At 43.7% G+C, this 14,643-nt stretch overlaps 1 protein-coding gene across 1 annotated transcript in view; it reads right to left on the reverse strand.

Moving 5' to 3' along the window:
* Positions 1 to 14,643, reverse strand: part of col7a1 (collagen, type VII, alpha 1) — a 320,662-nt gene that overhangs the window by 84,109 nt on the left and 221,910 nt on the right. The window contains exons 76-83 of the mRNA XM_059943970.1: positions 12,567 to 12,614; positions 11,232 to 11,267; positions 9,195 to 9,314; positions 5,957 to 6,157; positions 5,560 to 5,595; positions 4,956 to 5,000; positions 2,845 to 2,913; positions 1,015 to 1,059 (exon numbers count right to left, since the gene is read on the reverse strand). Coding sequence (XP_059799953.1) covers positions 1,015 to 1,059; positions 2,845 to 2,913; positions 4,956 to 5,000; positions 5,560 to 5,595; positions 5,957 to 6,157; positions 9,195 to 9,314; positions 11,232 to 11,267; positions 12,567 to 12,614 — 600 coding nt within the window. The remainder of the gene's footprint in view (positions 1 to 1,014; positions 1,060 to 2,844; positions 2,914 to 4,955; positions 5,001 to 5,559; positions 5,596 to 5,956; positions 6,158 to 9,194; positions 9,315 to 11,231; positions 11,268 to 12,566; positions 12,615 to 14,643) is intronic.

The raw sequence follows: 14,643 nt of genomic DNA on the forward strand, positions 1-14,643 counted from the left end.
CCGGGCGAGAGTGTCTGATGTTGAAAGACCTGAAGTATGTGATGACCCCAGGTTGTCACTGATGAGGTGTCCCAGTCTCTAGGATGCGTCTCATCATCAATTAATCACACTGCAATCCTCATCTACTGCTATGAGATTTGATACTAGACAAGGGAGGAATAGGGACCCGAGGGGTAACTTCTTTCAGAGGTTGGCGAGTAGATGGAATCAGCTGCCGGGGCAAGTGGTAGATGCGGGTACAATTACAGCATCCAAAAGGTTTTAGTGTGGATATGAAAACTTGAGACCAAAATCTGGCAAATTGGTCTTGCCTATGACGACCAAGTTTCCTAACAGAGCAAGTAGGTCCAATGGGCCTGCTTACCATAAGACCATAAGATAAAAAGGACAAGAATTAAGCCACTTTGGCCCATCAAGTCTGCTCCACCATTTCATCATGGCTGAGCCACTTGCCCTCTTGGCTCCAGTCTCCTGTCTTCTCCCCCTATCCCTTCATGCCCTGACTAATCAAGAATCTATCAACCTCTGCCTTAAATATACCCAATGACTTGTCCTCCACAGTCACATGTGGCAATGAATTCCTCAATTCACCACTCTCCAGCTAAAGGAATTCCTCCACATCACCATTCTAAGTGGAATTCCTTCTATTCCGAGGCTGTGTCCTCTGGTCCTAGAATCCCCCACCACAGGAAACATTCTCCCCACACCCTCTCTATTGAGGCCTTTCAACATTCAATAGGTTTCCATGAGATTCCCCCCCCCCCCTTTGTTCTTCTGAATTCCAGTGAGTAGACACCAAGAGCCATCAGATGCTCCTTATATAATAAGCCTTTCAATCCTGGAATTATTTTCGTGAACCTCCTTTGAATCCACTCCAAAGTCATGCATCCTTTCTTAGATAGGGGGCCCAAAGCTGCTCATAATACACCAAATGAGGATTTGTCAGTTTTTACACATTATTTCATGGTCTTTGTGTAACAGTAGTAGACCATAAGGAACTTACTACACTCAGACCTTATCTCCTTTGGGTCCAATTGGTCCTGTCGTTCCTTGTTCGCCCTGTAAAAGAGAAACTAGGTTAATAGTGGCCTCCATTACAGAGTCAGCTTATGGAAGGAACATTTCAGTGAACAAACTCTCTGGGAAGACGATGGGAATAGTGATGAACCCAACCTTCAGATCAAGAGGCTGAGGCTTTTGAAAAGCTGTAACCTCTCTGTGTCTCCGTCCTGATTGCTGTTCACCCACCGGTCCTGGAAGTGCACGGCTGTTGAATAAGAGACTGGATTGGATACGTCTATGGGGACTTCTGTAATTTTATAGAAGGCACAGAGATGCCTATAGATATTGGTCACTTGGGTGAGGTTAAATGCCCCACACCACAAGCTGACTTCTTTAGCAGAGGAAGTGGGTGTGAAGGTTTTGAACAGAATACTTTGGAGCTACATTCCCCTTGTTTGTAACTCTCCCACTAGTGAAAACTTCTTAACATCTGCTCTGTGAAGCCTCCCTCGAATCTTGGAGGCATAAGAAAGACCATGGGTGCTGGAATCTGGAGCAAAAAGCAAACAGCTGTAGGGACTCAGCAGATCAGACAGCATTTATACACGTAGAAGGATAGTCAGTGTTTTGGGTTGTGACTTAGCATTGCGACAAAAGGGGGCACTACAAAATAAGGGGACAGACAAGTAAAACTGAGCTGGGTAGTAATTTATTCCCTCAAAAGGTAGGGAACCTGTGGGATTCTGTCTCCTGAGGATTGTGGACATTGGATCATTGGATATATGTAAGGTGGAGATAAGTGCATATTTCAAAGATCAAGAACCATTTCATTGGCTCACAAGATGATGTCTGACCTCTTAGGAGCTCATATGTTTGAATAAGGTCTCCCTTGTAACTTCTAAAGTCTTTATGCTGACCCCAACTTGTCTAGCTTCTCTTAAAGACCAATGTGAAGTCAAGCATGTCTTTGTAATCCAAATGCTAGCTGGGAAGCAGAAGGAGCCTTTTGCAGTATGTACCTCACATTCTCCCTCCAGGAGGACCACTACCTTGTCAATGGGTGTGGAGGCTTACATGACTTAATGACCCGGAGAGCTCTGTTGGCTGGAGTCAGGGCTTTATGCTTTGGTTCTTGGTAGGGTCACCCATGCCAAACAGGTCGAACGGTAGAGGCCAGACTACAAGTATTCCACCAGTCCTCCAGGTTGAGGGGTTTAGCTCAGGGCTAAAAACTCTGTCTGGTAAAAAAAAAATGTTTTGGAAACAGCAATGAAGAATCCTTCTACTTTTGAGTGTGATAGTATTCCTGAATTTCCATTCAAGACTTGCATGACTGACACTAGTGAAAACCGCAAGGAAGCTACTGACATGATGAAGGAAGACATGAACATCACCAGAGATGGAGGACCTTCATTGCTGCCCTAAACACCTGTAGCATAATGGGCAGTAAGTACCTCAGATTCTCAATTACCGCTCTTCTCTTAGTTTTGCAAATTTTTGAAGAGTATGCATTGCTAATTAATATTTCTTAAACAAATATTTTAGCTCCTTTTTGCTTAAACCTGATTTCCTCTGTCTCGTAATCTTGGGAGCCATTTTACATTGAATTTGTTTTATATAAACTGGCCTTTGTTTGTCTGAGAACTGAACAACGCTCTTGCACTGAGCCAGTCAAGAGCCAGAATTCAAAGGTGTCAGCGTTGCCTTGTAAGCATAGCCATAACCAACCACAGCATAAAGATATTTTTATACCAGATTATTTCTGGGAAAATTAATTTATCCAACATGCCAAAGCTGGGCTTTGAACTTCCCAACCTTGGCACTTGCCTTACCAACACTGACCTTTGATCCCTGAAGCCCTGGAAGCCCTCTTTCTCCAGGACGTCCGGCAGTTGGTTCTGGCCTGGCACTCTGAGCATAGGATGACAGAAAAATGGTTAAACAATCCAAAAGTAATCTATCATTTTTCCTTATTGAATAGATAACTGTTTGAGATCCACCTGGTATTGACTCCCTGTGGCCCAATAGACTAGCTCTGTCCAAGACAATTGATACCAATTACATAAATCACATTTATTCTCTTTCTTTCCCTCCTTTTAATCAGAGATCTTCTCTTTTTGTCTGTTCCAAACTCTGCAAAGACTGCAATGTGATCACTAATGCCTCTTCTTCCTCAGAATTATGAAGAAATTTGGCATGTCCCTGTCAACCCTTACCATTTTGTATTGGTGCACTACAGAGGTCATCATATAACAGCTTGGTACAGTAACTGCTCTGCACGTGACCACAAGAAACCGCAGAGTTCTGGATGTAACTCAGTGCATCTGAACCCAGCCTCCCCTCTATGGACTTTGTCTATACTTCTTGCTGCCTCAGTGAAGCAGCCAGCATAATGAAAAACACCACCCATCCAGGACATTCCTTCTTCTTCCCTCCCCCAGTGGGCTGAAGATACAAAAGCCTGAAAGCATGCACCACCAGGCTCAAAACAGGCTTGTCATGAAAGCTTCTACCTTTCCATGACAAGACTGTTAAGTGGCTCCTTACTATGATAGGATGGCCTCTTGACATCACACTCTTGCTCGTTATGATCTGGCACTTTATTGTTTATCTGCACTGCACTTTCTCTGTGGCTGTGACACTTTATTCTGCATTGTTATTGGTTTACTTTGTTCTTCCGCAATGCACTGTGCAATGATTTGATCTGAGTGAGCGGTATGCAACACAAGCCTTTCACAAACTCTCAGTACGTGTGACAATAACAAACCAATTTCCAATTCTAATGATCTTCTCCAATATCAGAGAGATATCACAGGACTGATGGTGCGAAAGAGCATCTTCTCTTCCTTTCTGTTGTCAAGTGCTCTGTGGTCTGCAGAAAGGAATCCATTTTCACCCTTCCTTACCAGTAGAAAATAGAACATTACAACACAGTACAAGCACTTCAGCCTAGATGTCGTGTGGACCTTTTTAGCCTACTCTTGAGATCAATTAAACCCTTCCCTCCCACATCACTCTCCACTTTTCTAACACTCCATGTGCCTATCTAAGAGTCTCATACATGACCATATTGTTTCTGCCCCTAGCACAACCCTGGCAGGGCTTTCCATACATGCACCACTCTGTGTAAAAACCTATCTGTGATACCTCCCCTATACTTTCCTCCGATCATTTAAAAATTTTATCCCCTTGTAATAGTCATTTCCACTCTGGGAAAAAGTTTCTGACTATCCACATGACCTACACCTCTTATCTGATGCAGCTCTATCAAGTCATCCCTCATTCTCCTTCACTCTAAAGAGAAAAGCTCTAGCTCCCTCAACCTGTTCTCATAAGACATGATCTCCAATCCACACAGCGACCTGGTGAATCGCCTTGCACCCTCTCTAATGCTTCCATATCTTTCCTATAAGTGAAGTGACTAGAGATGCAACATTACCCACAAGAGAACGTCTGCAGATGCTGGAAATCCAGGGCAACACACACACACAAAATGCTGGAGGAACTCAGCAGGCTAGGCAGCATCTATGGAAGAGAGTACAGTCAACGTTTTGGGCTGAGACCCGTCAACAGTCTGAAACATCAACAGTACTCTTTTCCATAGATGCTACTTGGCCTACTGAGTACGTGCAACATTACCTCATGGTTCCTGAACTTAAACCCCCAACTAATGAAGGCCAACACACCATATGCCTTCTTGACAACCCTATCAACTTGTATGGCAACTTTGAGGGACCTATGGATGTATATGGACCACTAGCAGAAAATATTTCCCAAATGCATTGTGTAAATATATGCAGCCACTTCAGAAGCTGAAGTTCAAACATTTTCACTCTAACCACAACAAAGATCAGTGGAAGTTATTAAAGTGAAGGTCGTAATTGACTAACTCGTAATAGCATGAAGAGAAATATTTCAATTAGTTAGATAAATTAAATGGTTACAATAATTACCAGGGGCCCAGGAAGACCTCTTTCACCTGGAAGACCATCTCGCCCCTGGAATGAGAGTAGAAGTCATTGATAATGAGAAAAAAACATACACACAAACAAGCTCAATCTTAAGCAAACTGATCTAAATACAGTTTCAGGCAGACTCTAAATTTGAAGCCAACATGGTTAATGATTTGGAGGGACTTCAAGAAGATTACTGACACTACAACCTACTTTGCTCAATCACACAGAGTCAAAGATACTTTAATTGGGTGAAGAAAGGTCCCCATATACTGATCAAGTTGAGAAAACTCAGCACCAAATAAGACCATAAGATGTAGGCCATTTGGCCCATCATTGTGAAGCCCTGTTGAATTCTCTTTCTGGACATCTTCCCCTTTTCCACTGCTGTCTCCACCTCCAAAATCCTTACCTCTTTCACCTTATATTTTCAGTTAGCTAACACCTCTTGCTCCCAGTTTCCTGTCCCACCTCTCTTGTGTAAAATAACTGGGTATATTTCAACATGTGACAGCGAACGTACAAGTGTGGCAGGGTCTCACATCCTCCAACTCACTCTAAATACTGTGGAACACTAACGTTACTGTGGAACTTCAGTACTTACTGGTTGTCCTTGGTCACCTTTATCCCCTTTGTGCCCCTGTAACCAAGAGAAAAATGAATTACTTTCAGATGAGATATTACCACCAAGCAGCTAGCATAACGCTTTACAGTGCCAGTGATTCCCACCGCTGTCTGTAAGGAGTCTGAACGTTCACCTGTGACAGCATGGGTTTCTTCTAGGTGCTCTGGTCTCCGCCAGCGTTCCAAAGATATATGGTTAGGGTAATGCATTGGGGGCATGCTAAGTTGGCGCTGGAAGCATGTTAAAACTTGCAGGCTGCATCTGCAACCTCCTCATTGGCATTTCAAGTGCTTTCTTTGGTGATTCAGGAAGAGCAGACCAACAGAGAAGGGAGGGAACAGGCAGAGGGAAAAACATGCTTGGCTTCCTCGCTAACCTTCTCTCCTGGCGACGCAGGTTCCCCTTTCTCTCCAGCCCGACCTGGCAATCCTGGGATTCCGGGCTTTCCGGGTTCTCCGGACAGACCTGGAGGGCCCCCTGGCCCTCGCTCAAACACCACGCGGCCAGGAGGGCCCTCAGGTCCGGGAGCACCTTGGCTTCCTTTGCTTCCTTTTTCTCCCGGAGGCCCAATAGTTCCCTGCAAAAGGGAAGCGAAAGGATTAGAACCTTTTGATCAATTACTATATGGCATAAGTTATCCCTCTGATTAACAGATGTCCTACTTAGAGGAAATCTAATATTTGTCAACAAGAGCAACACACAAAATGCTAAAGGAGCTGCCGGCTCAGGCACCATCCGTGGAGGGAATTGGACAGTCAGGTCGTGACCTTTCATCCGGACTGACTCTCCCTTCATTGGTCAATTTCATGTTATATTGCTTTCAAAAGGAAAGAAAGGAACTCCAGTTCAAACTCTTGTTCACATTATTCAGCTTACTTAGAACAAAATGACTCTGGTCCTTGTTGGAGTTTGTCCCAACATATCCATAAGCAGGAAGATCTCGGTGAAGCTTTCTTTCCCGCTGGCATCGAGTGCGGGTGATTTGAACTTCCTCACTGCTCTGCACCGTGTCCGACCACGGATGAATTGAAAGTGGCAAGGAATGAGATGAAACGCTGGCAGTTTGTGACGGGATTATACGGGGTGCTCATGATGATGCTTCTCAGGAAGGCTAGGTCCCACCAATGGCCATTCCAGGGCACCTTCTAGAACACACACAAGAAAACTCTGCAGGTGCTGGAAATCCAAAGCAGCACACACAAGATGCTGGAGCGACTCAGCAAGCCAGGCAGCATCCATGGAAATGAAAAGAACAGTCAACGTTTCAGGCTGAGACTCTTCATCAGGACTGGAAGGGAAGGGGTCAGAAGCCAGAAGAAGAAGCTGGGGGAGAAGGAGGAGTACAAGCTGGAAGGTGAAAGGTGAGACCAGGTGACGGGGAAGGTGATGGGTGGGGTTGGGGGTTGATGAAGTGAGAAGCTGGGAGGTGATAGTTTGAAGAGGTAGAGGACTGAAAAGGAAGGAGTCTGATAGGAGAGGAGAGTGGACCATGGGAGAAAGGGAAGGAAGAGGGGCACTGGAATGAGGAGCAGGGAAGGGATAAGAGGGGAGCTAGAATGAGGAATGGAAAATAAGAGAAGGTGGAGAATAAGAATTACTGGAAGTTAGAGAAATTGATGTTAAACATTTTGTGTGTGTTGCTCTAGACATAACTATGACAAAGCAAATGTCTTCCTGTGTTGTAATATTTTATAATTCTGTTAGACATTTACTAGATAAAGTCTTGGGAAAGAGGTGATAAGCTGAAGATGAAATTCCCTTTCTCTCTGACCACACTTTCTTTCCAAGTGTCTAAGACACAGACACTGTAAAAGGATGGAGGAGAGTTAAGGTCAGCAGGGGATTTCAAATGGGAATTGGATAGGCACTAGGGAAAAGAATATGCAAGCCTTACTTTATGTACAATAACAAGGATGTTGCTGGGTCTGAAGGACCTGAGTTATAAGGAAAGATTGAATTGTTAGGACTTTTAATTCTTAACTGTAGAAAATTAAGGAGAGATTTGATAGAGTTATACAAAATTGTGAGGGGTATAGTGTAAACGCAAGCAGGCTTTTTCCACTGAGGTTAGGTGGGACTACAACAATGAGTCATGGGTTAAAGGTGAAAGGTGAAAAGTTGAGTGGTACATGAAGGGAAACCTCTCCACTCAGAGGGTTGTGAGAGTGTGGAACGAGCTGCCAGCACAGGTAGTGCATGCAAACTCAATTTCAACATTTAAGAAAAGCTTGGATGGTAAAGGGTATGGAGGGCTATGATTCCAATGCAAGTCGATGGGAGTTGGCAGCTAAAACAGTTGGCACAGACTAGATGGGCTGAAGGGCCTGTTTCTGCGCTGTACTTTTCTATGACTCTGCTGAGAACAAGTAGGATAAAAGTCAGAATGCATGTTATTCAAAGACTTGCCTTAGATTCAGGGAGATAAGTGGCCTCTTTCACTGCCAAATGATTCTAATTCTTCCCCTAAAATTTCATTCAATGCACCTCAGTAAAACTCATGGACAATTGCCAAGTGTTTCTAGCACAGGAGAAGGCCATTTGGCCTGTTGTGTCTGCACTAGCTCTCTACCACTACTCTATTGCATGTACAACAGCCGATGAAGTGCTATTTGTGCAGCTGGTATTCCTGAAGTAGACATTACTGCGAATGGACGGCATGGTAGCATAATGGCTAGCACAATGCCTTATAGTACAGGCGATCTGGGTTCAATTCCCGCCACTACCGGTAAGAAGTTTGCACGTTCTCTCTGTTACCACGTGCGTTTCCTTCGGGTGCTCCTGTCTTTCTTTTCGCTCATAGTCCAAAGGTGCACCAGTTGGTTGGCGAATTGGTCATTGTAAATTAGGCTAGGGTTAAGTCGGGAGTTGCTGGGTTGCATGACTTGTAGGACTGGAAGGACCTATTTCATGTTGTATCTCTATAAAATAATAATAAATAAAATTGGTAGGCACAGTATTGTGGGCCGAAGGGCTTGTAATGTGCTGTAAGATTCTATGTTCGATGTACCACACCCCAGCAATGTATGCAGTGGTCTGTATTAAATGTGGCTGTGTTAAGTGCTGGAGAACACCACTGAAAGCAGACACAAGATATAAAGCAAATATTGAGCATAACTGTAATATTAATTGTGGGCATTGGTGGCAAGGTTAACATTTCTTTCCCAATTTTAATTGCTTCTTCACCATTAATGAAGTCATTCACAACTGAAGAAATGCCATTATCAGTAAATGCACTTTTGCAATAAAAATAATTTATCTTTAATGGGTAAGTAAAGTTCCTCCCACACCTTGCATTGGGCAGCAACTCTGCCATTTCTTTAGCATTTGTCTGTTTTACCAGGTTGAGTTGCTAGCTCGACACTCAACCCAGCATGGGTGGAAAGCGTAACAATGAGCTGTCCAGATTCGAACCCGGGATCCTTGTTCTGAAGTTCGGGCATGGACAACACTGCACCTCCAGCACCACCCTTCTTTAATGGGGGAGGAACACGAATAAATCGGATAAATACGGAATCATAACTACAATGCAGTCCAAGTTCGGTGTAAGGACCGATACACCCTGAAGCTTAAGCTTCTTGTTTGCGGACCGCCAGTCTGATAGAGCGGCACATTACCTCGCTTCCTTTCTGTCCTCTTTCTCCCTTGTCTCCTTTCTCTCCCCTTGGACCCCTCTCCCCCGTCGGCTTATGGCTGTCATCTACTTGGCCCTCCAGGACTTGCTTCAGGAGTGAAATCTGAAGAATTGTAAAGAAATCCAAAAGTTATTATGTATCAGTGGTTCTGTAAAAATTTCCTTCAGCATTTACACACTGTAGAACGTCAATTATCCGGTATACTGATTGCTCATCAGAAACCTCATAGAGAGGAGTCATCAATAATATAAAAACATAAATTATAGGGCAGAACTAAGCCATTTGGTCCATCAAGACTTTTCCATTTTTAAATCATTGCTGATTTTTTCCAACCCTATTTTCTTACCTTCTCCCCATACCCTTAAATCCTCTTACCTATCAAGAACCTATCAATCTCTGCTTTTAATATACCAATTAACTTGGCTTCCACAACCCTCTGTTGCAACTAATTGCATAGATTCACCGCCCTCTAATTTAAGAAATTTCTCCTCATCTCAGTTCTAAACGGATGTCCCTCTCATCTGAGGCTGGGTCCTCATATCACATACTCTCCTACTAATGGAAATCTCTTCTCCAGATCACTGTTCTAGGCCTTTTAGTTTCCAGTAGGTTTCAATGAGATTCCCCCACCTCCCTCACCACTGAGTTCAGGTGCAGAGCCATCAAAGACTCTTCATACGTTAACCCTTTCATCCCTGGGATCATTCTTGAAAACCTCTATTGGATCTTCTCCAGGGCCAGCACGTCCCTCCTCAGCTACAGAGCCCAAAATTGCTCGCTATTTTTGAGTCTCATGGTCCTGGTGTGGACACTATGTAGCCTCCTCCAATCCATGTGTAGGGAGGGTAGGATCCTTCATGATGTTACTGGCCTTTTTCTGGCACCTTTCTGTGTACAGTATTGTCCTTGATGATGGGTAGGCTTATGTATATATGATGTACTATCTATGTATGTAAGGGCTAAATGCAGAGACAAAGAGTCATATATCCAAGTTTGTTCATGAGACAAAGGTAGATTCCAGCGTTGTGAAGAGAATGCAAGGGTACTTCAGGGTAGCATCTAGGAGACTGTATACATACCAGGCCTCCCATACAAAGAAGGTTATACTTCATAGTTCAAAGTAAGTTTATCATCAAAGAACATATATGTCACCATATGCAACCCTGAGATTCACTTTCTACTGGGCACACTCAGTAAATCTATAAAATAATAACCATAACAGAATTGATGAAAGACTGTCCAACTTCTTCCTGATGGCAGCAGCGAGAAGAGAGCATGACTTGGGTGGTGGGGGTCCTTGATAACAGATGTGCTCAATGGTGGGGATGGTTTTACCCATGATGGACTGGACTGTATCCATTACATTTTATAGGATTTTCAGTTCAAGAGCATTGGTGTGTCCACACCAGGCTGTGATGCAGTCAGTCACACTACACATCTATAAAAAATTGTCCAAGTTTTAGATGTCAGGAAGAAGTTACAAGATCCTCAGGGCCCACACCACCGGGTATAGGAACAGTTATTACCCCTCAACCATCAGGTTCCAGAACCAAAGGGGATAACTTCACTCATCTTCACTTGACCCATCATTGAAATGGCCCCACAACCAATGGACTCACTGTTGAGGACTCTTCATCTCATGTTCTTGATATTTATTGTTTCTTTTTTTTGTATTTGCACAGTTTGTTGTCTTCTGCACTCTGTTTGAATGCCCAGGTTGGAGTGATCTTTCATTGATTCTGTTATGGTAATTATTCTATAGACTTACTGAGCATGCCCAAAAGAAAATAAATCTCAGGTTTGTATATGGTGACATTTATGTACTTTGATAACAAACTTACCTTGAACTTCTTTTATATTTTATGTATTTCACTGTATTGCTGCTGCAAAACAACAAATTTCAGGACACACAGTACAAATTTCAGTGATAATGAACCTGATAATGAGAAGAACAATCGTTAAACACAGGACAGACATTTTCTTTCCTCTTCGTTATCAGTTTAATTCATTGTAAGTTACCTTAATGCCAACTTTTGACAGAGCTTCTTCAACATTCTGCGAAGACAAAAGAAGCACATTACACCTCTGAAAACAAGATTGCTGCAGCATAAACATGACCATCTCAGGCGATTACCTCACTGGGGGAAGGTACAGAAGGGTGGGGATGGGTCAAATTTTCTCGCTCTTTCCTAACACGTTAGTCACCTTGTCTGCTTTGTGTTGTTCTGCCAAGCTTTGCTGGTGCTGGAACACATGACAATACCTTTGGGCTGCCCTTAGAACATTCTTAGCTTGTGTTGGTTGTTAACACAAATGACACTTTTCACTATATGCTTCACTGTACCTCTGATAGATAAAAGAATCTGAACCTTGTCAAGATAAAATGACCCCATAGGAAATAAATTGCACAAAGAATTAAACAGCCACTGAGTATCCAAGGATTATGTTACTTTTCAAGAGCCTCTCTCTCATTAATTGGTCACATGGATGTAACTGGGGTTTATGGGCTTGTTGGGCCAGAACAGCCTGTTACCCTGCAGTATCTCTAAATGAAATAAATAAAATATTAAAATAAAGTTTTCTCGACTTCGATACGCTTCCTTCTAAGATGAGGAGAACTTATGGTTGGAGAGAAGAAATCACCAATGGTAGGAGGGTTTGGGAATTGTGGGTAGAGTTCAAAAATTAGACCTAGGCCTTTCATTGTTGAAGTTAGGAGACCCTTCCACAGTTCTAGAACTTTCCTTCACAAATATCAATTGATGTAGTCAATTGTTAATTTTAAATCTGTGAGTGACATACCTTTAGGAATCAAAGTTACAAGGGGCATGTAGGCTGATGGGTTTAGAACACAGTCTGGCCACTAGTTTACTGAACATCTACACAGGCTCATGCCAAGAAGGGCCTAGGCAATGTCTCACCCCATCAGGTGCACAAACTGTGCCCATTGTGTTCCTAAAGCCAAGGCCATCAAGATGTTTGTCACCCAGAACACTGGGGAGGCTGCTGCAATCTGAGAAATGTCAGAGGCCAGTGTCTTCGTTGCATTTCTACTGCCTAAGGCGTATGTGAAATTGCATTACTGCGTCAGCTGCACCATCCACAGCAAGGTGGTGAGAAGTTGCTCATGGGTGGCCAGGAAGGTCTGAACCGCCTTCCACACTTTTCAGGCCAGGAGGGCCTCGTGGTTTCCTCCTAAGCCTATGTAAACAGTGGATCTTGTCATTGGTAGGAATGTTGGACACTGAAAAAAGGGGGTTGAATGGTTTCCTCCATCTCCCGTGCTCTTGTGTGTATAGTGACTTAGAAACATCAAACGAAGGTTGAACCAAACTGTAGACATTCTGTACTCACAGTGGATGTCCCAGGGGTGCCAGGTTTTCCATCAAAGCCAGGTTCACCCTGTCACAAATCAAGATAAGCAGCAATGTATCATCAAATTCAGGCCTTCAAATGTAAAACTTTGCCAGAATTTCAGCCAGGGGACTGAAAATGCAAGCAACTCAGCAAACCCACTGCTCAAGGCAGGCCCCCACACAAAAAAAACAGAATTAACCAGGAGGTAACTGAATTATACAGATGAATGATCTTGGCTCAGGAATTAATATGGGTGGAAATGACTCCAGCTCCTCAGCAAAAAGAAACACAAGCTGAGAAGTTTGTGAGTTAATGCTATTATTTTGAGTCCCAATTTGATGTTTGAGAGTCAGATACTGAGTAGTATCACCTCCTTGATGAATTGGTCTTTCAGATATTCGGCTGCTCGTGATGAAGTGTTCAACAAGACGATCCCATATCTAAATCCGTCACTCCCCGCATAATGCTGCTTTGGAATGTTGACTGGGAAAGTAGCTTACATTCTCTCATTTATAACGTTCACCACAAAAGGCGGGATTCAGACTTCGCATTCCCATTCTGACATGTCAGTCCATGGACTCCTCTACTACCACGATGGTGCCAGCTGAGGTCGGAGGAGCATCGCCCATAATCCATCGGGGTAGCCTCCAACCTGATGGCATGAACATCCGTTTCTGTATCTTCTGGTAATTCTCGCTTTTTCCATTCCCCACTCTGGCTTCCCCTCACTCCTTCAGCCCATCAGCTCCCTCTGGTTCAAGGTCAGGTCTATTTTCATTCAACCACACACATGTACACAGCCAAATGAAACACACCTTAGGAACCAAGGTGCAACATACAGTACATGGATCACACACAGCACATGAAATAACATTAACAGATAATTATAAAGATAATCAATAGATATACAAGTTGACATAAAATACATATATGACATAAACTTTAATATACACAGGTATAATGCTACTGGCACTGCCATAACTATTGCATGGTCGCAAGGCGTTAAGAGGTCTCACACCTTGCAGAAGCTGTTACCCAGCTGAACAGTCCCTGTTCTTATACAGTTGAAACTTCTGCCTGACACTGGGGGTGGGGGGGGGGGTCAAAGAGATTGTGGGACAGATGGAAGGGGTCCTTGACAATACTGAGGGCTCTGTGAATATAATACTTTTGGTATATGTCCTGGATTAGGGGAGGGGTGTGCAAAGCAATGAGCTCTTCTTCCTTCCCTATTTCTTCCTCGGTCCACAGGCCTCTCCTGCCAGACTCCTCCTCCCTCAGCACTTTGCCTCTTCCACCTATCACCTCCCTGCTTCTTTCCTCACCCCTCCTCCCCCGCCCACCCACCTTCCCCCTCACCTGGTTTCACCTATCACCTGCCAGCTTATACTATTCCCTCTCCCCTGACCTTCTAATTCTGGCTTCTTTTCCCATTCAGATGAAGGGTTTCAGACTGAAATGTCAACTGTTTATTCATCTCCATAGATGTGTCCTGACTCGTTTCACTTAGTGGGATATATGTGTACAGTTGAATGACAATAAACTTGAACTCCTGTGGAAAGACCATTAATGGCACCCAATGGTGGGGCTAGGTAATACCCACCTACCCAGTCATCCAGCTTTACTTTGTGTTGCTGCATTGTGTTATGAGGGGTAATGGTACATTGACTGCAGAAGGATTTGTAGATCACCCACCCACAAGGGAAAACAGGATCTCAGTTCAGATTCAATAATCAAGATTCTTCACTGTCATTCTTCAGTACACAAGTCATGGGGACCACAACAGCAAAGAAACAATCCTTTGGCTCATCTAGACCTTGCCAAAGTGGTTTTCTGACAAGTCCCATTGACCTGCACCCCGACCATGGCCCTCCATACCCCTCCTGTCCACGTAACTACTAAAGTTTATCTTAAATGTTGTAATTGAACCCCCATCTCCCACTTGCGCTGGTAGATCATTCCTCACTCTCACCATCCTCTGAATGAAGTAGTTTCCCCTTAAACATTTCACCTTTCACCCTTAACCCATGACCTCTAGTTCTCATCTCACCCAAACTCAATGGAAAAAGCCTGC

This window comes from Hypanus sabinus, chromosome 19 (assembly GCF_030144855.1).
Source record: "Hypanus sabinus isolate sHypSab1 chromosome 19, sHypSab1.hap1, whole genome shotgun sequence".
Lineage (NCBI taxonomy): Eukaryota > Metazoa > Chordata > Chondrichthyes > Myliobatiformes > Dasyatidae > Hypanus > Hypanus sabinus.